Here is a 23,540-nt window from a genome sequence, read left to right as displayed (position 1 = left end):
AAATAAAATCCAAACTCCATATCATGGCCTAGCAGACTGCAGGGTCTGGCCTCTGTCCACCTCTTCAGTTTCATCCAGGATAAGCCCTCATTTTGCACACCAGCCACACTGGCGTGGGATTCATAGTGCGCCCCACCCCCTCAAGACCTTTGCCTGTGCTGTTCCCCCTGCCTGGAACGCCCTTTCCCAGACCTCTCCCCTCTCTCACCTCTGCCCCTCCAAACGCTTCATTCCTTCTCTTCCTCTGTGACTCAGCTCAAGTTTTCTTAAGGAAGCCCTAGAACAGCCTTGTCCAATAGAACCTTCTGTATTGACGAAAATGTTCTGGATCTACCCGTTCAGTAGGGTAACCACTAGCCACGTATTGCTATTAAGCACTTGAAAAGTCTCTAGAGTGACTGAGGGACTCAGTTTTAAATTTTAATTAATTTAAATTTAAATCTCAATAGCCATGCATGGGTGGTAGCTACCATGTGGGATAGTGGGACTCTAGTATAATCCTGTGTCCTCCTGTGACACACACTCCTGGTTTCTTATACTCTCCCTTCAGTGTACCTATCACCTCTTGTAATTTATATTTATTTGTACATTTTTTAACCCATTCCATATTAGGCTGTAAAAGCCAGAAGAACAAATGCTTTGTCTGCTTTGCCACATTTGTGCCCATAGCACCTGGAATGGGATCTGTCCAGAGTAGGTATGTCATAAACATCTATTGAATGGATGGATGGATGAATGAGTGAGTGGTTAGTGAAGGGAGAGAGTTGCTTAGCCTGGTGCTCTGATAATGAAGTGCAGTCATGAAAAAGGTCAGCCCCCAGGTCATAAAATTAAGAGTAAGCTAAATCTGTGCTTATAAGCACCGTGCATTCCCTGTGTATAAGCAAGCCTGTGTGTGTGTGCATGTGTGTGTACAAAAGCAGAAAAGTGTGTTTGCAAAACTTTGCATTTGTACAGTTGTGTATGGACACGAATGTCCATGTGTTGGCGTGTCAGGGAAATGAGGTCACTAAGACACATGCAAAATCGCTCAGGAAGGCGGTTTCTAAGTCAGTACTTTTTATTTTGAAAGATTTGTCAAACTCTTCACATCGTGGTGAGAGTTTACATGATTAATAAGAAGCAGCTTTTTCATGAAATGCTTGGAGGTGAACGAGTTCTCAGCCTGTGAGATCCGACCATCCCATTGACTTTGAAGTTTCTTTTGATTAATAGAAAGAAAAGAGAGGGGTGGGGGAGAAGAGGAGGAACGTGCTGGCAACCACAGGAAAGATCCCTCATGACAGCCATCCAGATGTGAAAAAAGAGGAAAAAACAAAAAAAAAAAACCCTAAACAAAACCGATTCACCAACTGCACTTTTTCTGTTTTCCAACATTCTGAGCCTCTCTTCTTGATTTTGGCCTTTCTGGCTGAAACACCCTCTTGCTCCTGCATCTCCCAAAGACAGTTCAGAGGGGAGCAGCCCTGTACAATGTGGTGATCTGTCCCCCAGAGGTGTGGTGGATTCTAGAGAACTGATGGTCCACGGCTCTGAAAAGTTTGAACAAACAGCCTAATATGAAAAGAAACAACACTGAAAAGTGAGGGGGGTGGGGAATGGTGAGGAACCGGGTTGACGTGAGAGTTTATGTATTCCCAGAACACAGTCTTGGGTTCTTTCTCTCAGTTACAGCCCCGGGCAAACAAGATTTGTTATCCACGGTTCTGGCTGGTGGGTTCTGCAGGTTTTCCCCACCACTGATCCTCTAGCCCCAGAAACATCCTTGCCAACATCACATGTCTATTACTTCCCTTTGCCCAACTTCAGGCCACGTAGGGATGACCCCCCTGGCAGCCAATACCCTGAAATAAAATTAACACAAAGTCTGATACAGTGAGTATTAGTTTCAAACAGAAAAGTGAAAATCTAAAGATGCAACGTGTGTTGAAGGCAGACTTGAACAGATCAAAATTTCCACCTATATGCCACTAAGACGATGGGCAGAGAGGTGCAAAGGTTAAGACAAAAGTGGGACCGTTAGTAGATGAGTAAGAGGCCGTGTTAGCTGAGTTACAGCTAAGAATGTCATGACTTGGGTTAAAATTTCCATGTTTAGCACCGTTAATGTATTCATTTAAGTCTATATTAGCACCTTGACCCCAGGCAGAACAATAAACCATCCAAACATTTTAAACATTGGGGAAAACAGGAGGGGGAAGGTCAAAGAGAAAGAATCTGGTTCTGCAGGTGGAGACGTGGCTTTAGATCACGAGATCCTTGTCGATGTCCCCTGTAAAGCAAGAAGCAGCAGCGTTAGACTTGGAGGTCGGTGTTGATGGAGATGTGCTTCCCAGAGAGTTGGCGGATCCCACCCATCCCCGGGACCAGGGGCCAGGTGACCCGTCCAAGGTCAACCAGGGAGCCTATGACTGAGAACTTTGGTCTCCCCCTCCCTGGCCGGTCCTTGTCACTTCCACCCACTGCCAAGTTACGCTCCCTGTCTCCTCTCTAGGTGCCTGTCAGTTCCCAAAGTAGTGCTACACACAGAGTGAGAGCTGATGCTCGAGGAAGGGAGAGAGAAGGAGACACCGATGGATGGACAGAGAAGGATCAGGAAGCTGCCTGAGAGAGCGAGGCCCACCCAGGCAGGGAGAGCAGACAGAAGTTAATGAGGCACAGAGAGCAGAGATGGGCAGAGAGGACAGACACGCAGACGGCAGAGAGGGCAGCGAAGAGGGAGGGAGAGGACGGCGGCCCCTTTGCCCAGACACTCACTCTCCTTGATGCCGAAGCAGCCGGCCCACTCGTCCAGGGCGATGTACTTGTCCTTGTCCAGGTCACAGGTCTCGAAAAAGCGGGTGGTGCAGTGCTCCATGGGGATGAGGGGCGCACGCAGTGGGGCTAGCTCGGTGTGAGACAGGTACCTGCAGGGGATGAGGTGGGGAGAGCCTGAGAGCTTGAGAAAGCCCCACACCCCTGCATGGGGAGCCAGGGGCAGGGAGCCTGCCCCTCGGGGCCAAAGGCAAGGATGCTCAATGCGAGATGAGAAGCCAGAATCCTGGGTCTCCCCCCAGCTCTGCCACTGACCTGCTGTGTTTCTGAGAGCACAGCCCTGCCCCACCCTGAGCCTCGGTTTGCCCCTCTCTCAAAGGGGGAGGATTTGACCATAATGTCTAAGGGCCCTTTCTGTTCTGATGTCCGTGGGTTCATAACACAGGTCTCTTGGTGCATGGGTTTCCTAATTGGCTAAGAGTTGAGGGCACAGAAACTTAAACTGAAAATATTCAGCATTTCTGCTATTGGTCGATCAAAATCTGGTATGGAACAACGATGCATGTTTTCTGTGGACACATGTTTTTACAGCTGCAAATGCACATTAAAGAGGCTAAAAAGAGATGCCTCAAAATGAAGAAAGTGCTGACTTCCGGGGAGGAGCGTGGGAAGAGACTGGGATTGGCAGGGAGGGTGGACGGAACTTTATTGTTTGTACACTGTGTCATGTGTAAGAAGCAGGCCTTTTGATTTCTCTCCCACTGTCCTTCCAGCTGGCCTGGACTCCAGAGCACATGTATGATTTTTTTTCCTTGTTCCCCAGAGCCCTCAATTCGTTTTCCTGAAAAAACACTCTTCCCCAAGGGACTACAACTTGACTCCAATTATCTCTCTGAACCCCAGGCCCTCCTGCCCCACCCAACTCATGCAAGGAATCACACAATGTTTGAACTGAACCCCACCCCCACCCCCCCCACCCCCCGCTTCATTGTATACCAGTGAGAAAACTGAGCCCCAGAGAGGGGCGGGGACTCAAGCAAGGTCACCAGGCAGCTCTGGGACAAGGAGAGGGGAAGGATGGATCCCCTGACCCAGGCTGAAGAGCTTTCCCAGACTCACAGTCCTTGCAGCTCCATCCAGAAGCCCCCCTCCTGGCCCCTTCCTCGCTCAGCCTGAGCTCCAGATGTCCCCTGACTTCTGCCCTCCCCGCCACAGTATGACTCAGATGGATCCCAGCCTCGGAAAGAGCCTGGGAGAGAAGCAGCAGGGAGTTTCCCAGTGCTCAGGAGACCCCAGGCCCCCGGGATCACCCACAGGGTGGGCAGATTCCAGGCACAGGGGCTGGACCAGGAGGGAGCGGTGAGCTTCCCCGAGGGGAGCATCCCTGGGCACAGCGTGCGAGCAGGGTGGCCTTCCTTTTCGTGCTGCTCCAAGAACACACAGCAAAAGAAGGCCGGAGGGCGGTAGTGAGGGTGACCACCCCTGCTCAGCTCTAGGTGCACCAGCTTCCGCCTGCAACTTCCAGGAGTCTTCTTTACTTTTTCCTTTGATTGGGAAAAAACTGATCATCACCCAGAGTGTGAGCTCCATGGGGGCGAGGGCCATGTCAGTTCCGATTACTGTTCAATCCCCTGCCTAGCATCGTGCTGGGCGTGTAATAGACACTCAGTGTTTGTTCACTGACCAACTCCCTGCCTATCCTGCAGGGCAGTTACACAGCACTTCCTAACTCATTGCAATCAAACCAAGGGCTTGCCTTGGGGATGGGGCTGGCTCTGTGAGTTTCTTGAGAACTTCCAGGGCCGGTTTGCCCTGTTAGGGCTGGGTCTCAGGGTCTTGCTGAAGGACCGTGAGCACACAGCCCGCCCCACCTTGGCTCTGCTGCCCCGAGGAGTCTGGCGTTCCTTCCTAGCTCGCTCTCCCTTCGTGAATGGATACCCCAGGCCAACACTCACCGGGTTAAGGACGGCTTTTCAGTTCCAATAGCTTCTGCCTCTTCTGGCAGGAGGGAGTGTCTCATGGCTTTCTTCCCTCCTGGTCCTGCATCCTTTCTCCTACACCTGTCCCTTCCTGCCACAGCCCTTAGGCAAACCGTGGGCTCTAGGGCTGGGAGCAGCAGAGGCCACTGGGAGGTTTTCTGACCGCATCTAGTGCACCTAGCAACGCTGACCCATGACTGTCCACTCCAGAGCCAAGCCAGAGCAACTCCCCGGGATCCGGAGGGCCTGGGGTCTTACCCATCGATGGGGTGCTGGTCCAGCTGCCCAAACTGCCAGTGCACAGGGAAGATGTACATGTTGTAGTTCTTCTCAAAGTCCCGGGCTAGCAGCTCCACGGGGTGGTCCCCGGCTTCCAGGCGCTTCTCATTCTCGTGGATCTTCTTCACCTGTGGGAGCAGAGACACGTGGGACAGAGTCCAGGGAGGCTGTGCAGACCAGTCAAGGCCCCTCCCCCCTCTGACAGGAGGCCAGAGCTGGCGGACGCCAGCCAAGGCCACGGTTCAAAATGAGGAAAGGAAGTGGCGTAGATGGGTACCAGCATCTCGACCACAAAAATGAAGGCCTGGGGCGATCTCAAAGGGCTCTCCGTAGGGCCGCCACACCAGAATGACTGGGGAGTATGTTCAGATGCAGCTTCCTGGAGCTCACTTCACAGAGACACTGATTCAGTGGGCCTGAGGTGGGGCCCAGGAAGTTGCATTTATCAGTACTCTTAGTGCTTGGTGTGTCCATTAAAGTTTAAGATCCATAGACTCAGAAGGAATAGGGAATAAAGTTATTTATGTCTCTTATGGAGACAAAGTGAGCAGGTCTTTTTTTTTTTGCGGTACACGGGCCTCTGACTGTTGTGGCCTCTCCCGCTGCGGAGCACAGGCTCCGGACGCGCAGGCTCGGCGGCCATGGCTCACGGGCCCAGCCACTCCGCGGCATGTGGGATCTTCCCGGACCGGGGCACGAACCCGTGTCCCCTGCATCGGCAGGCGGACTCTCAACCACTGCGCCACCGGGGAAGCCCAGCAGGTCTTTTTGTTACAGGACTCCTCAGAGCCTTTAAGGCGTGAATGTACTCTAGGAGCCTTCAAAGGCAGCAAGGAGGAGTCTGTGTCCTAGCGCCCAGAAGACAGGCACTCGTTGGAGTGGGGATGTGGGCTTACACTTGGGGGTCTAGATCTAGGAATGGGACTGTGGATCCCAGCCAGCCTGGGGCCAGGAGGTGTCCAGCTCAGGGGCCCTGGGACAGGAGGAAAAGGTACCACACTCACTCGCAGCTTCTGCTTCTCGGTCAGAAGGTTGTTGTCCTGATCCCTCTCGTACAGCGTGACCAGGACGTTCTTGAGCCAGTCCCGCATGCGCAGGGGGAATTCAGTCAGCTCAGAGTCCAGGCAGGGAGCGATGTCTAGGGTCCAACACACAAGGATGGTCAGCACAGACCCTGATTCTCCCTGCCTGAGGGCCAACATGCTGGCGGGCGGCTCTCCCTGCCCCACGCCCCACGCCCTCCTCCAGCAAGAAGCTTCAATCAGCGACCTCGATTGAAGCGCAGGGCTCAGCCTCTCTGGGCCACAGTGTCTTCACACCTTTTGAACAAAAGAGATTGTGTGGGGGGAAGAATGCTCTGCAAATGGGCAAGTGCAAAGGGCACGTCTGCTGTCCCCTTGACCTTCATCTGATCTGCGGAGGGAAATGGTTCCCTCCAGTGGCTCTTGCATTTTTCTGGGTGTTGCGCCCTGAAAACAGAGGCCAGGACCCTCGATGATGATGTTGCCTCTTGAGAGGTGTTTGAAGCTGGGATACTGAGGGATAGCATCCACCCATAGGCCCCGCTTAGCTGGGGTGGGGATTCAGGTATGCTTGATCACCAGAACATTCTTAGCGATACGATTCCATCCTGGTCTTTGGAACCTAGGATCCCAGAACGTCAGACCTGGAGATTTCCTCCAAGTCCACCCTCTTGTTGGACTTATTAGAGGTCCGTGTGGAGAGAAGGGGCTTGACTAAGGCCACGCTGTCAGAGCCTCATCCAGCACCAGAGCATGTGGGTGCCTGAGGGCCTAGGGGTCCATCCTTCCCTCATCCTTTCACCTATGGAAAGCCCCCTCTTGTGATTAGGGCCACAACCTTCTTCACCAGCATCTGGGGAATGGAAGAGAAGATATGGGTGGGAGATGCTAGGAGTTGGAGGGAGTGAGTGATACGCCCCAGAGGACGGGAGAGCCTCTCAGCACGTGTGTCAGTCTCACTGCCCAGGAATTCCTACCAGCATTCCTCCCGCTGCCTTCCTTCTCTAGGCTGTGCCTTCTCATTTCACACCCTGGGCCCCGTAACTGGGAGAGCAGGGCTGACCACAGGAGAACCTCATTCCCCCTCCTCCACCTTTCTGCACGCTGCACACCTGAGGCAGGTGAGGGGCCCTCCCCAGGGTCATCTGGTGCCAAATGTACCAGACACACCACGTGGATGTTGTCTTGGAGGGGAGCAGAGGTGGCCTCGGGTGTTTCAGATGATAGGGAGGCAGCCACGGTGAAGCAGAAGCCTCGGCCAGCTGAGATTGCACCTGGGATCACTAACAAAGGGCCCGACGACACCCTGGCATCCCTCCCGCCAAACACCCGGCTCCCAGGTTTCTAGGAGAAGGTGGTGAATCATATGTCTTATGCAGGCAGACAGGAATGTAATGGAGTAAAATGGCCAAGGATATGACAATATTGAGTAACAGGGCCTAAGGGGAACTGACAGCCTTGCCCCAATTTTAAAGCATTCAAATTCAAGTAGTTTTAAAACACTTTATAGGCCCAGGTAGAACATCACTTTTGCTTCACATGTTGAAGCAGGAAAGATTGTGGTTAGCCCTATAGAAGAACTTCCTCATCTTTACAGGAAAGAAATGAGCTGTCTCGGATGCTAGTGAGATGCTCCAGAAATCCTCCCTGATCTTGTGCTCCCACAACTGCTCAGTTCTTCCCTGGACATGTCCTGCACGCAGATACCTATTCGTAGACAATCATCTCATTTTATAAGTGGGAACCCTGAGGCTCAGGGAGGGGAAGAGATCTGCCCAAGAGCACACAGCACAGGAGTGGCAGAGCCAGCATCCGTGCCAGTTCAGTGCCTCCTCCCTGAGATGGGAGGCTCGGCAGGGTCCGAGGAGAGACTCACACTTGCAAGGCCCGATGTAGTCCAGGTGGAGTTTGTGGCCCTTCTTGGTGCCCTCCAGCGTGCACTTGGTGGCAAAGAAGTGGCAGGAAGAGTCGAAGGTCTTGTTGTCATTGCTGCACACCTGGCGGCAAAGCATAGAGGGCGTCACACTCATTCCCAGAGCCCTTCGCTGGTACCGCCATCCTTGCCCATTTCAGAGATGGGGACACTGAAGGCCAGGCAAGGAACGTGATTAGCCCAGGGTCATACAGTGAGTTAGTGGTGGAGCCCGGACAGGAATCTACTCTTTGGGCTCCCAGGCCAATGTTCAGCCCATGCTGAGAGCCACTGCTGGTCTCTGAGCTGTGGTATGACTGAGTCAGGGCTGAGACATGGGAAAGCAAACCTGGGAGATATGGAAAGGATGAATTGAAGGTGAGGATGGGTAAAACGCAGGGTGTGCAGAAGAGTTAATACAGCAGGCCTGGGATTGTTATCCTTAGAAAGGCGTGCTTATGAGGTTGGCACTTGGCTGGCGTCTGAAAACGTGGCTGGTGAACAATTCCCTGCACTGTTAGAAAACTGTCCACAATGATGAAAGTGGCGCACTGTGCCTAGATTGCTTGTACAAATAATATGGTTCATGCTGAACATCGGTTTTCCTGCTTGGAGTCTGGACTTCGGGTACATGCTAGGGAGAGGATGTCTGTGTGACTAGCCCTCAGTTAAACGTTGGGTGCTGAGTCTCTAAAGGGCTTCCTTGGGCAGAAGCCTTGCTCACATGTGGCTACATCTCATCTTTGTAGCTGGGGAAAGAGTGGGTTCTGTGAGACCCCTCATGGCAGGGGGAAGAGCAAGCAAGACTGTGCATGGATTCCTCCACACTCTGCCTGTATCTTGTTCCCTTTTCATCCAGCTACATACCCTTAAGTCTTAGCGGTGAGTGCAACTGTATGCTGAGTTATGTTGGTCCTCCTAGCGAATCTCTGCATGAGTGTGTGGCAGAGCAGAGATGCCGTGGGCTGAACAAAGGCAGTGGCAGAGTAAGTGGCTGTGTCAGGAGGAGGGGAGCCTTGCGTTGAACATCCTGCACACGCTTATTGCTTATATTATCACTGCAGAGGGAGAACTGATGGGCATTGGTGACCAGTGCGGTAGGGGGTGAAGGGGTGACGAGGAGGGGAGAGTTGACAAAGATGCTAAAATTTGGAGCCCAGAGAATAAGCTGTACTGGGGAGAGATTGAAGATGGAGAAGCCAGGTGGGAGGTTGTGGGAATGATACTGGTACTCGATTTGTTGCCCTGAGCTAGGTTACCACTAGCACAATGGCTGACATGCATGGGTGCTCAATAAGTATTTACTTGGATGGATGGATGGATGGATGGTTGAGTCCTACTGGAGGTGCAATGAACAGGTTTGAAAGATTTTTTAAAATGGCACATATCGAGAACTTACTAAGTACCAGACATTATCTGACAAGTCCCCACAATAGCCCTATGAGATAAAGTCTGTTTCTGTCCCATTTTTAGAGGTGAGAAAACTTGGAGTGGAACATCGCTAAGATCCCACACTAACAAGTGGTGGCGATGGGGTTTGGTGTCAGCCTTCAGTCGGACCCAGAATGCACATTTTCGGACCTGATGCTTTGCCAGCTGCTCCCACATAGAAAGCCCCTATCTCGGTGCCTGGCGGTGTTGATGCATTCATTCCCTTTGGAGTCTGAGTAGAGCTGGAAGCTGGTGGCGTCACGTCAATTCCTGGTGGTTGCTGGAGAGTCCAGAGACGGGAAGAGCCTCCCCTCTGACTCACTTGCTGTGAATACACCTAGCGAGGGGACCTCTGAGACTGGAGCTGCCCCGTGGGACCACCAAGCCAGCAGTGTTCTGGGCAGATGCTCTGTGTTCTGAGGACCCCAGGCCCCCGCCCTGCCCCTGTCCCTCAGGCCTCACCTTCTCAAATTCGCCAATGGGGGCAGGGCAGCTGGTGGGGTCCTGGCACACGCACATGGGGGTGTTGTTCTCGTCCAGCTCGCACACCTTGCCATGTTTGCAGTGGTGGTTCTGGCAGGGGTCTGGTAGAGCGCAAGGGCACCCGGTTAGCATCACCCCGGCTAGCACGTCCACCCCACCCCCCAGTGGATCCTTGGACAGAAGTCCTAGGCTGTGGCCCCCACTTGGGCTTTGAGCAGCCCTGCGTCCTCCCTTCTCTTCTGCTGAACCCAGCAATCGGCATGTAGGGGAGCGGTTGGCTCAGTCTGGGGATTAGAGACTCAGTCTGAGGTCAGGGCCAGGCACACTTGGGGGGCTGGGGGCTCAGTCTGGGACCCAGGAGCGCCAGGTACCATATAGCTCCCCCAAGGATGGAAGCAACCATTGTGTCCTCAGCTGTCGGTGGATCAGTCATCGCAAGGCATTTTGGGATTTTAGAATAGACTTTCTAGAAAGTCTAGATGACTTGGAAAGTCAGCTGTTGTCACGGAGCCAGGGAGCTGTGAGGCCCAACAAAACAGACATGAGCGGCTGTAGCGGAAAAGGGAGCAGAGCCCCAAGGCCCACACTGAACAATAGAGCCTGCCTGTGTCTGGTAAACACTGGATGAGGGGCGTGGAGGGGAAGGAACGTGACTCAGTAGACGCCCCTCTGCTCCAATGAGAATATTCTGTGCCCTCAGGATGCGAGCCCGTCTAGCCTTTTCCTCCTGGTGCTTGGCTGGGGTATCATAGTCATGCTTTGTTGGATGCCTGCCCTGCTAGGCCCTGGGCCAAGGGCGCTTCTGCTTTATCTCATAATCCTCTGACAGCCCTGGGGCAAGGATCTACCATCTTCACCCTTCCCCAAGTAAGACATGCAGAAGCTGGGCTCAGAGAAGCTTCGCAGGCTGTCGGAGGGCATCGCAGAAAGAGGCGGGGTTTGGAGGCAAGCCTTGTTTGCTTTGCCTCCAGAGTCTGTGCTACTAGCCCCTGGGGTACGGAGCATCTCCACTGTGTGGGATGGGAATGCTGGCACTGTGGGTGGGAGCCAGAGGCCCTGGGTCATTGCTGTGGCCCTGGCGCCAACTCCACGGGTAGGCTTATATGAGTTATGTCAGGTTTCCAGGACTTATTTCCCCACGGCTGGGTGAAAATCAAATAAGCTCACGAGTGTGAAAGCTTCTGGGGCCATCGAGTGACCAGATGGGACTGGGGATCTCAGTGGGAATGGGAAACCCAACTTTGGAATTACAGTAAAGGGCTATAAGGGGAGAAGGCCATTTGCAGCTGGAGAACTTCCCTTCCTGACACTCAAGGCCTGGCTATAAATAGATCTTTCCAGATTCCAGAAAATAATCCCAACCTTTCAGTCAAGGCAGTTTCTCCTCCACGGCCCATCCTGCAGCGAGGACCCCACCCTGCATTTCCTTGGGAAGGAACTTCATGCACGCTGGGCCCACGCTTTAGGCCCAGGTGGCAGAGGGCAGAGGCTTCGTGTGACCAGATACGGGGAAGGGACCTACTTTCAGCCACCACCTCCTCCTCGGCTTCCTCAGGACCTTCATCAAATTCTCCTACTTCCACCTGGACGGGGTTGGTTCCCACAGGTACCTGGGGTGGAGGGGGAAGAATGAGTCAAATGGCCCCACCCCCATCCCAGACCTGCAAGGAAGGGGCAAAGCCTGGAGGGGGCTTGCCTGGAGCCTCAGGTACCCACAAAGGGATGGGGAGAGACAAGCTGGAGAGGGGCACTGGGCCCAGGTCACAGAGAGCACAATTGCCAGGTCCAGAAGTGAGACTGAATCTTACAGGCCGCTGTGCCTCTAGGGCCCCAGAGCTCTAGGGAGATGCCTCAGAGGCCGCCAGGGGGGTCAGAGCAAGAGGGGGTGCCAAGCTCTCCACCCTTCCAGCCACACCAGAGCAGCTTCTCTTTCATCTGTTTGACATATGGGGAAGACCGTGGGCGATCATCTACGAAAAAATGTCCCACAGCTTAAAAAGTAAACAAAATTCAAAATCATAGCTCCCAACTGTTAGGTTCCGTGGAAGGTTTGGGGAGCATTCAGGAGTGTGTCAGGATTGGGGGATATACAGGATTTACATCTGTGCTGCGCCCGTTCCAGCAGGAGACCCACAGCACCTGTTTGGCTTTCTCAGGGAGCAGATGGCAAAGAGGGGCCGCAGGTCTGGGGTCCCTCCCCACCTACCTCGGATACCTCAGCCACGGTTTCCTCGACCACCTCCGTCTCATCAGGCAGGGCTTCCTGTTGCTGTTGGGAAGTGAAAATGGGGTTTGGAGAGGTCAGGGCCGAGGCCAGCTTCGCTGCTGAAGTGCCTCGGCCTGGACCTCTAAAGCTGGGGAGGCTGTGCACTTGGGGGTCTCCAATGAGCAGAGCCCCTCAGGGACTTCTGTGAGCAGGGATGAGGCACAGGAGAAGCCAAACACGGGGGCCCTGTGGGGCTCTGGAGCACCTCCCTTTATAGTTATATCTGGAGCTTCTGTTTTTTTTTTTTTTTTTTTTTTGTGGTACGCGGGCCTCTCACTGTTGTGGCCTCTCCCGTTGCGGAGCACAGGCTCCAGACGCGCAGGCTCAGCGACCATGGCTCACGGGCCCAGCCGCTCCGCGGCATGTGGGATCTTCCCGGACCAGGGCACGAACCCGTGTCCCCTGCATCGGCAGGCGGACTCTCAACCACTGCGCCACCAGGGAAGCCCTATCTGGAGCTTCTAAGATTTGGCTTGGAAAAACATTTCTGCCGCTTAGGCTCCCATGAAGTGTGAAAACCGCTAATGCAGACCAACTCCCTTCATCTTACAGATGGGAAAACTGAGACCCAGAGGGGATGAACACTGAATTTTAACAGAGGTCATTATCTTCCCCACAAGCATGATATCATCATCATTATTATTATTATTTGGCGATTCCTTCTTGGAGTCAACTTGGAGTTAGAAGAAGCAAGATAGCATATGACTTTGAGGTGCCTGGCTGGCTGGGGCTTCTTCTAAAAGTGATGCTGACTTGCCAGATCTTTTGCCAAAATCTCACTGCCTGATCAGGATTGCCAGTATCTACCATCATCACACCTTCTAGTGAAGAGAGGGTGAGGGAATCATAGGTGGAAAACTTTTCTTTGCCCGCTTCACGTTTCTTCCTCCGTCTTCTGGTCACAGCTTCCAGCGTAGCATTGGATGACCACTGCTGGCCCTCTCCATGCGATTCTTGGAGGGCCTGTCAGTCAAGGTGCCTCACAGTCCCTTGGCCAAGAAGCAGGCCCAGGACCCAAGCTCAACTAGATTGGCTCTCTTTGAATTTTTTTAATCTTCTTGGCACATTTTCTCAAGATGTGAAAACTGTCGAAGTAGAGACATTCAAATGGCAACACCTCCATGATGGTCCATTAGATCTTACCTCCATGACCGTCCATTAGATCTTACCTCCCAGATCCCAGAGCTGCCCTTTTCTAGTTCTCCCCAAGGCCTTGGATTTTATAATCTACCCCTATATCCTTTTCCCTCCTAATTTAGTCAGATTGGAGTCTGTTGCTTGCAACCAAGTAGCCCTCACTGATTCAGAAACTAACCCAGCCCTCTCTCTGTGGCTTGAATCCCTTCTAGCATCATCCCCATCAGCATCCCCCCCTCTGCTAGAATTCCTCATATGACAAACAGGTCACTTCCTTCTAAAGCAATTCTAGTCCCTTTTTGGGAAGCTCTGATTGCTAAAAAGTGCATCTTCATGTTACATGGAAATCTCTCTTCTCTGGAATTTCCACCCAATGGTCCTCATTCACTTTTACTTTGGAGCTTATTAAAGAAAAAAAAAATTTTTTTTTTAAATTAGACAGTTACATCAAGATGGGGAAGTCTCTGTCCCTTCTGAGCATCTAGGGCTGGCAGATTCGATGCCCCTGGGCTGGTGATGGGAGGTAAGACCAAACAGATGTGACCTTTAGGTACTTACAGGGGCTGCCAAGGCCCACCCGGCCAGGCAAAGGAGGAAGAAAATCCAGGCCCTCATGGTGCTAGGAACCCTGTGGGGAGGAGAGAGATGGAGAGTTCAGTGAGGGGGAGGTTTCTTTTTGTTTGGGATCTTAGTTCCCTGACCAGGGCTCGAACCCGCACCCCCCTGCATTGGATGCGCAGAGTCTTGACCACTGGACCGCCAGGGAAGTCCCCAAGGGGCAGGATGCTCGATGGAGAGTTCTTGACGCTGAATTCCTGTGATATGCAAGGTAATTTTAGGTGGTCCATGTTAAAGGATAGTGAAAGACACGGGAGTAAGTTGCTTCTACTCATTTCTCTTTCAATCCTGATTATATGAGAGAGTCTCAGTTTGGTGCTAATGTGTCTTTAACACCTAACACTCATCCCTTTTGAACGGAGAGTATGCCTCTGGCTCAGAGCCTCCACAGGAAACTACATCCAGCTGGAATTCAATAAATTTGTTTTGTCTCCTTTGTGTTTAGTTTTACAGTTTCCTTCTATTTATGACAAAGGTACACAGATTTTTCCATTTATGGTAGTGATCTTAAGTCTCCTTTCTCAATACATTTATTTATTTATTTATAAAATTTATTTATTTATTTTTATTTTTGGCTGGTTGGGTCTTCCTTGCTGCACGCGAGCTTTCTCTAGTTGGAGTGAGTGGGGGCTACTGTTGGTTGCGGTGTGCGGGCTTCTCATTGCGGTGGCTTCTCTTGTTGAGGAGCACGGCCTCTAGGTGTGCGGGCTTCAGTAGTTGTGGCTCACAGGCTCAGTAGTTGTGGCTCACGGGCTCTAGAGTGCCGGCTCGGTAGTTGTGACTCACGGGCTTAGTTGCTTCGCGGCATGTGGAATCTTTCCGGACCAGGGCTCGAACCCGTGTCCCCTGCATTGGCAGGCGGATTTTTAACCACTGCGCCATCAGGGAAGTCCCCTCAATACATTTACTTAAGTTTTTAAAAAGTGATTCGACAAAGGTGATTGGCTAATTCGTCAAGTCTGGGCAATGCTGAACCAGATCATGTTCAAGGGCCCCTTCAATCCCTGGTGTTCTAGGATTGTTTTCTTCCTATACCCCAAACTCTGCTCCCCTCCTCTTCCTTCTGCTTCCTTCCCATCTCTAATAAGAGAAGCTAATGGGCAGCAACCTCTTGCCAATTTGAGACAATGAGATCTACATTCTAAACAAAGAACAATAGTTTTTGAGTGTGGCCAGTGGAACTTGTGGCCATACTTTCCTCCACTTACCCAGGAGGAAGGTACTTCTCTGGATCCTGTGTGGGAACCAATATCCAAATGCTTACATATGTTGCATGGTACCTTCCCTTTCCCCTTCACGGTTAAAGGATGTTAGCTGAGATCTAGAAAATTCTCCTGCCCTGGTCACTGCTGTGACCTTCCTCTAGATGCTGAGCTCTCGACTCTAACAATCTCATGACCGGAAGGCATCTTGGAACAGAATCTCCTTTGATGGTTCACTGCCAAAATGCCATCCCTAACTGAGGAACTATGGTGGGGACATTTCGTTTCTTGTTCTAACTGAATGGACTTCCGTTTCCAAATGGCTTTAGAAAGGTCTTCCTTATACTGTTCAGTTTGCCTCCCTCAAGCTTCTCCTGGTCTACTCTGATGGTCCTTCTGTGACCACAGAGGGCAAGCATGCTCCCTCTGCCCCCAAGCAGCTTTTAGCCAAGGTGAGCAACAACCGTATCTTCCCTCGTTCGTCCCCAAAAACTTCCTTATCAGTCCCATTATCCCTAGTTCCTCCCAAGACTTCTCAACTGACCAAGCACCTTGGTGGGGGGTACCCTGGCATCGTGGAAGAAACACCTGGCTTGGAACTAAATACCAGGGATTCTGATTCTGTCGAAATACTAACCTGGTGTATTGGTTCCATCCTTCATCCTCTCTAGACCTTGGTTCCCCCTTCTGTTGAGAGGGTTATACTAGGTGAACACTGCGGTGGTAGCCTGGGCCCTTAAGATGCCCTTAAACTGTCACAGCATATGCTGGTCTAGGCATACATCCTCCCCTCTGATACCCTCCATTTTAACTTGGATTCTGGTATTTGGGGAAACAGACAGGGAAGGGCAGACTTCATAATGGTCCCTTATTGGATTGAAATAGACACTAAACCTCACTATTTCATAGAGTATACAAGAAATAAAACCAACAGAAATTTTAAAATATCAACCTGGGAGCTTGGCTTTGCCTCACGATGTCCCCAACTCCCAGAGGAATCCAGTCTTCCCCTTCCAGGCAGTTTTGGGAACGTTCTCCCCTCACACAGCTGTATGCTTTTCTTCCCCCCTCTCCCCGCAAGCCTTGAGGTGGAAAAATCTCCCTTCTTCCTTCCACATTTGGAAGAGACAAGCAAAACAACGCCCGTATGTGGCTTTGGACGAAGGGAACAGGAGAGGAAGCATGAATGAAGGGCTTGTCTGAGATTGTTTGAAATTGAAGGGTCAAAGGGAGACTCGTAGCAGGAACAAAAGAAGTCATCTCGTCTGGGCTCCAATTGCAGAGAAGACATATCCTTAGAGAAACAGCCCAACTAGGACTGGAAATGAAATAAGCTTCAGGTTGGAGAGCCAGGAAGACTGATGTCTCCAGAGTCTGTGTCCTTCATATGAGCAGAGGAACTGCTCATCTTTGACCAGGGAAGGGTTTGTGGGTCAGCTCTTCTGTCTGTCCTGCCTCACCACCTGCGCTCTTTCCCAGGGAGACACTGACCCTTTCTGCCACCCCCATCCTTGGTGCTGCAGCCGGAAGAGAAAAATAATTCTACATCTTACAGCACTTTATAGTTTCTAAAGGTCTCCCATATAGTCCTCTGTCCCCTTGGAGCCTCTGACACACCGGCAGGCATGGGAGGGCTCTGAGTCCTGCTGTCACAATGAGGAGTCTGAGGTTGAGAGGGAGAAAGTCATGCAACATGCAGGCCCCTTCCAAGCTGACAAACTCCCTTCCCATGGCGTTGGTTTGGGCCTCACAGGGGCCATGCTCGGAGATGGGAGTGGGGTGGGAGAGAAAAGCGGAAAGCAAGAGTGTTAAGAAAAGGACACGAAATCTTGGAGGAGGAGTTATTCTCCAAATTTGAGGTTTTGCCCAGTGCCCAGTGCTACCTCACCAGTCCCAGAACCCTCTCCCTCCAGATGATGGGATGGGAGGAAAGGGGGGCAGCTGGACTGTTCTCGGATGCGCGACCATACTCCCTGCATACCTATGACCTCCCTCTTGGAGATTCTGTAAACCATCACTGGCCGAAGAGGCAAGGCACCCATCTTGCAAAGCTAAGGGGGTGCATCAGTAATGCCAGCAAGGTCAGAACACAGGGTCAAACCCCAGGATCCAGAAATTATCAGCTGTGTACCCATCCTTTGCCAATCAAACCTAGGTCTGGCGTGCCCAGGGAAAATAAAAATACTTTTGTATAAATGAGCAATTTTAAATGAAAACTCCCTTCTTTGTATCTCTTTAGTTTGTAATGACACCTGTGTTTATCCTTTTCAAAATGTCTTCATAATCCGGCATCCCACTGGGGGCTGAAGGCATGTCTTTCTGCCTTCTAACACAGGAGAGAAGGCTGAGGCCCGGAGCCGGAGCCGGGGAATAAACCTGCCCAGAGCCCCAGGAAGCGAGCGGCAGGGCTGAATGAGGACCCAGGCTGCCCCCCTCTGCCACTGGCGTGCCCTCCACCTCACATACTGTTTCCCTTTGTGACAGCTCCCTCCCTAGGTGCTCACCTGAAGGGGGCCCAGTTGGGCTGCGAACTGGCCCAAGTTACAGGGAAGGAAAGGAGCCTGGGGGTGGGGTGGGGGGATGAGGGGGGCAGGAGGTGTGTTTCCCTTGGCTCAGTGGTCATCAGATGCAGACACCGCTCACTCCCACCCCGCCGCCTGTCCTGCCTCCCGTTCCGTACATCCAGTCCCTTCCTTTTGCCTTTATTTGCTCTGGAGATGGCTGAAAACCCATCCTTGGCTGCCAGCAGGACCCGAAGCTGAGGTCACTTCTCTGGGGATGGAAAAGTACAGCCAGTGCCCCCAGTTCATCTCCCTCAAAATATAACGGGCCTCCTTTGGGCTCTCGCTGGACACTGAAAAGTCCCTGAACGTCAGAACTGGGGGAAATCTCAGAATCATAAAATTTTAGATCGTGGGGCTTAGAATCATAGACCCCTAAGAACATGAAACACAGAATGTCAGATGCAATCATCAAATCTTATTTGAGTAGAAGAGTTTATGGAGCAATGCAGTCTAATAGAACTTTCTGAGATGATGAAAATATTCTATATCTGCATTGTCCAATATGGTAGCTACTGGCCACCAGTGGTTATTGAACACTTGAAATGTTGCTAGTGCAAATGAAGGGCTGAAGTTTTCACTGTGTTTCATTTTAATTAAATCTGTGTAGCCACATGTGGGTAGTGGCTACCATATGAGACAGGATGGTTATCAACTTTTATAGAGTCAGTATGGTAGAAAGGTAAGCCCAGGGGCTCTGGAGATAGAATATACAGGTTCAAATCCTGGCTCTGCCACTTAGCATTTGTGTGACCTTCAGAAAGTGACTTTCCCTCTCTGGGCCTCAATTCATGTCTCCATCTATAAAATGCAAATAACACACCTACCTTGAAAGGCTCATGGGTGATTTGCCCGAGAGAATACAAGAGGTTAGCAATGGAAGAGCATCGTAAAATCCAAAGATCCCAGAATCTCCATCCCCCTTGAAAATCCAGGCCAAGAATACCAGCTCTTTATCTGTGGCCCAGGGAGAAAAGGTGTTGGGGTGGAGAAAGGAGACATTGCTCCTCTTGGTCTCAGGCACACCAGCCCAGCCCCCAGTGGGCACAGTGACAGAGCCGGCCCCAGGCTGCCCTCTCAGTTGAGCTGCTGACGCAAACCAGGCGTCTTGCTTCCACCGTTTGGCTTGCAAACAAGGGCTCCAAAAAAACACATGTTCCTGGTAAACAAGCCCAAAGAGAGGAAAACAAGTGTAGAGGCTAATAAAGGAACCCCGTGAGTGAGCCAGGCCCGCCCGGGAGCTGGGACTCAGAAGGAGGGCTGAGCCAGGCCAGAGAGGCACCATCACGGCCAGTGTAGCCACATGGGCACTCACACCCCGGGGGAGCAGACGCAGCCAGTCAGAGGTGATGTGGAAGTCGGGTCCTGGGTTCGAGTCTTGGCCATGTTGCTCCCAGCTCACCATGCAGATTAGGGTAGGCTCCTCTACTCCCTGGACCTCACCTAGTGCCACTCATCTGCACAATGAGGGGGATCTTTTAGACCAGTGTATTCAACATACAAGCCAGGAGCTCTTTCTCTCAATGAAGTCTTCTGCAAAAGTCCAAATCTGAAACAGCTAAGAGCCTCTTGCATTTGTTGAACATGTGAATGTACTATTATCTATTCAATGAATTAGCTTGAAATTAAAAAAAAAAAAAAAAAAGCAGGTGAAAGTGGTGTTGAGATGGGGGCTGGAAATCCTGTACACTTGGACACCCCCTGAGACACCTTGGAATGCTTCTAGGTTCTTTCATGAACAGAGTTTGAAGCCCTTGGGGCCAGGGGGTCCTAAGGTTCCTTTCAGCCCTGACATTCTGAGTCAACTGAGGCAGAAATCTTTTAGAATACCACCTTTCCCAACTTGCCCCTTGACTCCCTGCTTCCACTTCTAACATTTCTTGCTGGAAGGGAAGAAGCTAAGGGAAACTTTTAGGGTATTATGAGTGCTCAAGCCTAGCTTTGAAAAGGTTCAGAGGCAACTCAGAAGTAGCCCCAGAGTGTGAGACTAGAATCAATCTGACTGAGGTTCTATAAACACATCTGAGATGCCACGTTTCGCCATGGTTAGGAGAGGCCCCCCCTAGGGGCCACTGCTGCATCTGGGTGACCACAATGAAGGGGATGAAAAATAACATCAAAGTGTCCAGGCTGTCACATCCTAAAGATAGCAAATCTGTGGCATATATGCCTCCAGCTGCCCCTCCTGTGCATGTGGCAGACATTACTAATCAATCACACGACCTTTTCCTCTAAAGTCCAGAGTGGCATTCAAATCCTGAACACAGTTCTTCTGGCAGCTGCTACAAATGGATTGGCATTGTCAAGCCATGGGAAATCTCTTTGCCATGCTTCTGATTTTAGACATAGGGAAACTGAGGATCAGAAAAGGAAAATAATTCACTCGAGGTCATATGGCAAGCTAAACTTCCCAGATGTTCAGAAACATCCAGATGTTTGCGTTTTTAATTTTTCACCTGATCAAGTCAGGATCCTAAGGCTATGACCAACACAAGATGGCCCAGAAGGATCCACAGATGAGATGGGTTAATACCAAATTTCTGAAAGAACCCAGCTCTGGAGAGAGTTGCTATTTCCATTTGTATTTTCCCTATAGATATCAAGCTCTATAGCTTGATGAGTGAGGGCAGAGTTAATTTCCTGTCTAAGACATCTTCTGGGTGAGAGGGAGGCTGTTTTTCTAAATAATTCTGTCAAGTCACTGGTTGCTGGCCTTGGGCCTGCACAGCCCAGCTGTCCCTGAGTTCAGGGTTGGGGTCAGGACCCAGGCTCTGTGCTGTAGAGAAAAAGTAATTTCTTTCATCCCCAGGGTTGGCTGAAAACTCAGCTCCAGCCTTCCCTTTCCTCCTGTAGAGGAGGTTAGGGAGGGAGCCAGCAGGAAGCAAATGAGCAGCCGCCCCTTAGCCACATCCTGCTGCCCTGATGACAAAGCCATGCGGGCTGGCTTAGGCCATGGCAGGCCAGCAAAGGAGAGAAAGAAGTCCTGCTCATCACTTATTATTCGCGGGGCTCATTGCCTCTAGAGGGAGGAGTGTATGGAGGATGCCAGCCTGCTCAGATGAAACAAACAGAACACGCATTGAACATCTGGATGTTTCCAGACATCTGAAAGTGCGGCTCAGGCAACAGTTTGCTGTGTGACCTTAAGTGAGTTATTCTCCCTTCCTGAGTCTCAATTTCTGTCTGTAATATGTAACAGGTGGTCAGGAGTCTGTCTCCCTGCCATGGCCTATAGTTAGAGCTGGCTGTGCACATACGTGTGTGGCTACAAACAGCAGTTGTGTATCTGTATGAGTGACCTATGGCCCTGAGGACCTCTGCGTGAAGCTGTGTGTGCGACTCTGCATGTCTACTTGACTCGGCATCTGTCGGTTTCAGCCTGTGTCGGTGAGGGTCAGAGTTTGCATATGCATCCAAATGGACACCTGGGCCTTGTCTGGGAGTCAGGGTATCGTTCAGGGAGAGCTTTGAGTGCATGACCTTCTGTGTCTGCTCATGTATTGAGACATTTATTTTTAGCTATGCCAGTGGGTGCCTGTTGGTGAAATCAATGTTTATATATTTGGCATCCTCGTGGGTTTTTTATCTCTGCCCACATAACTACCTATCTAAATAACCTCAAAAATAAAATGTTTTCCTGTTTACCTCACATCCTCAGCTCTTTCCTCCACCATCCTTTTCTATTTATAGCTTATTTTCAGCAAGGAAGACTGCTCTTGTGAATAGCAAACCCCAGCCATGCTATTGGTTGACAAGTCTCTAGAGATGGATAAAGATTTTAGCAGGACTGTTATGTAACCCAAGACCCCCTAGCCCATCCTCTCTTGTTTCCTTTTCAACTAGGGGGCCAGGAGGTGTTAAAAATGTAGCCCAACTATTCCTTCTAATGAAAGCAGCACCTGGCATTTGGGTTCACAGGACTTCAGAGCTGGAGGGGTACCTGGAGACCATCTAGGTTACATTCCCCATTTAATAGATTGGGAAACTGAGGTCCAGAGAGGGGAAGTGTCTTTCCAAATGTCACTCACTGTGAATTAGGATCCACCTCTGCCATTGCTTTGGCCAATGCTCTTTCCACACTGGAGCGTACAACACTCTTGGGAAATACTCAAGAAGATGCCCAAATCAAAAGAATTTGAACAATATTTATTTCGTTTAAATGTGCCTGTCGGCACTTTTAGTAAAGGGAAGTTATATCCAAACCCCAAGATGATGAAGCTGCCAGACAAAAAAGCTGGGGATGATTTCAACTCTTTGGATGCCGTAAATTCATCAGTTCTAAAAACCCATCTGATTAAGTGGGAGGGCCACAGTGTAGCAAGTGCTTCGCTGTGCATCACCCTGTTTTGTCCACACAGTATCCCTTTGAGGTGGTGCTGTTATTGCTTTTTAACCAAAGAGGAACCTGGGGCTCAGAAAGGAGAAGCCATTAGTTCAAGGTCAAATGGCACTTTTGAGGCAGAGGTGGAATTGAACCTCAGGTCTTCAAGTTGCCTGTCTAGGAAGCGGGAAGCATATCACAGCCTCACAGCTGCCCTGGGGTGCTGGGAGATCAGAAGGGCAGGACCTAGAGTTTGCTGTCCTGGTGTTTGGGGACAGAGTGGAGTGGGGGACATTCAGACTGAGCCTGATGTTCTAAGTGTTTCTAGAGTCCCCAGCCAGCAGGCAGAGACCCTGAAAAAAAGGTTGCCGTGGCAACTCGCATTCCTCATAGAGTGAGTCATGGCAAAGAAGAGCCTTTTGGTGGGTGGGACTTGGAAAAAGTTTCAAAAGTTGATTCCTTCCCCAGGCACCGCCCCCTTCCTCCCCACCCTCCCTCCCTCCGCTCCAGGCTTTGTCGATGTGGCAGCTGATGGCCGAGTTAACTCTCTCTTCCCCCAACCACTCCCGTTTCAGTTTTTCATCCTCCTGCAAATACACCTTTGCTTCCAGTACCCACCCACTCCATCTTCCACATCATGCCCTCCGGCTACCTGGAGGGTCAGCATCCATTTGAGAATATGTTAAGACCGAACACTGCTGCTGTCTCTGCCTCTTTCTGTCTCTGTCTCTCTGTCTCTCTCACACACACACTACTGTATATACAAATTTAAGGGGTTTGCAGGTGCCTTTAAGCCTATTCAAAAGCTAGTCCGTGGATTCTGGTTTAAGAGACCTTCCTTTGAAAGTTTCAGAGGACGCCGGGCACCCCAAAGACCATCAATCAAGTCCATCCCTCTTACTTCACAGACAGGGAGACTAAGCCCAGAGGAGACACTTACCTAAGATCACACATAAAATGTGTGCCTTCGGTCTGCCACCTTGCTTCTGATGTGCTTCTCACCCTACTGTCAGCACTTGGGGTGTATAGAAGTTTAACCCCAGAGAAAACACTTTCTCCATGTGTTCTGCATAGAATAGAATTTTCCGGAGGAAAATGTGTGCCTCTCTGTTTCTTTTGGGGCAGAGTGGGCTTCCTAGAAGACATGCCTCCCCCAATGCCCCCTTTTCTCTTGGTGTCCTCAGGGACTCAGGAAGTCCACTTCTCAACCAGCCAGTGGAGCCGTAGACCGAAGAAGACCTAACACCAGCCTGTGTAGCGTTTGAGCTTCTCATAGCAAGGTGTGAGAAGGTTGCCCTGGAACCCTCTCCATCTTTCCTCCTCCCTTCCACTCTTTACAGCACATCCCCCCACCCAGCCTCCCATCAGACCCAGTGCCTCAGCTGGACCATATCAGATGTCTGGGGTCTTCAGATCTAGATACACAGAGGGCTACTGCTGACCATTTCCTGTGTTTACACCCCAGGGAACCCAGGATAAGACTGACTGTCTGATACTGCTATTTCAGGGTGAATGGCACCGGAATCAGTGTGTGTGTGAGTGTGTGTGTGTGTGTGTGTGTGTGTGTGTGTGTGT

The 23,540-nt window shown here is 51.1% G+C and overlaps 1 protein-coding gene across 1 annotated transcript in view; it reads right to left on the bottom strand.

Annotated features, from left to right (window-relative positions):
• Window positions 1-1,037: 1,037 nt before the first annotated feature.
• SPARC (secreted protein acidic and cysteine rich) overlaps window positions 1,038-23,540 on the bottom strand; it is a 23,185-nt gene continuing 682 nt past the window's right edge. Inside the window, exons 2-10 of the mRNA XM_027081490.1 lie at window positions 13,822-13,891; window positions 12,067-12,129; window positions 11,383-11,470; window positions 9,840-9,961; window positions 7,911-8,031; window positions 6,017-6,150; window positions 4,992-5,140; window positions 2,758-2,906; window positions 1,038-2,272 (exon numbers count right to left, since the gene is read on the bottom strand). Coding sequence (XP_026937291.1) covers window positions 2,244-2,272; window positions 2,758-2,906; window positions 4,992-5,140; window positions 6,017-6,150; window positions 7,911-8,031; window positions 9,840-9,961; window positions 11,383-11,470; window positions 12,067-12,129; window positions 13,822-13,878 — 912 coding nt within the window. The 5' untranslated portion in view covers window positions 13,879-13,891 and the 3' untranslated portion in view covers window positions 1,038-2,243. The remainder of the gene's footprint in view (window positions 2,273-2,757; window positions 2,907-4,991; window positions 5,141-6,016; window positions 6,151-7,910; window positions 8,032-9,839; window positions 9,962-11,382; window positions 11,471-12,066; window positions 12,130-13,821; window positions 13,892-23,540) is intronic.

Source organism: Aethalodelphis obliquidens, unplaced genomic scaffold (genome assembly GCF_003676395.1).
Source record: "Aethalodelphis obliquidens isolate GAN/ISIS:26980383/991018 unplaced genomic scaffold, ASM367639v1 scaffold45, whole genome shotgun sequence".
Taxonomy (NCBI): domain Eukaryota; kingdom Metazoa; phylum Chordata; class Mammalia; order Artiodactyla; family Delphinidae; genus Aethalodelphis; species Aethalodelphis obliquidens.
Note: the sequence above shows the minus strand (reverse complement) of the source record. Positions and strands in the feature narration are given on the sequence as shown.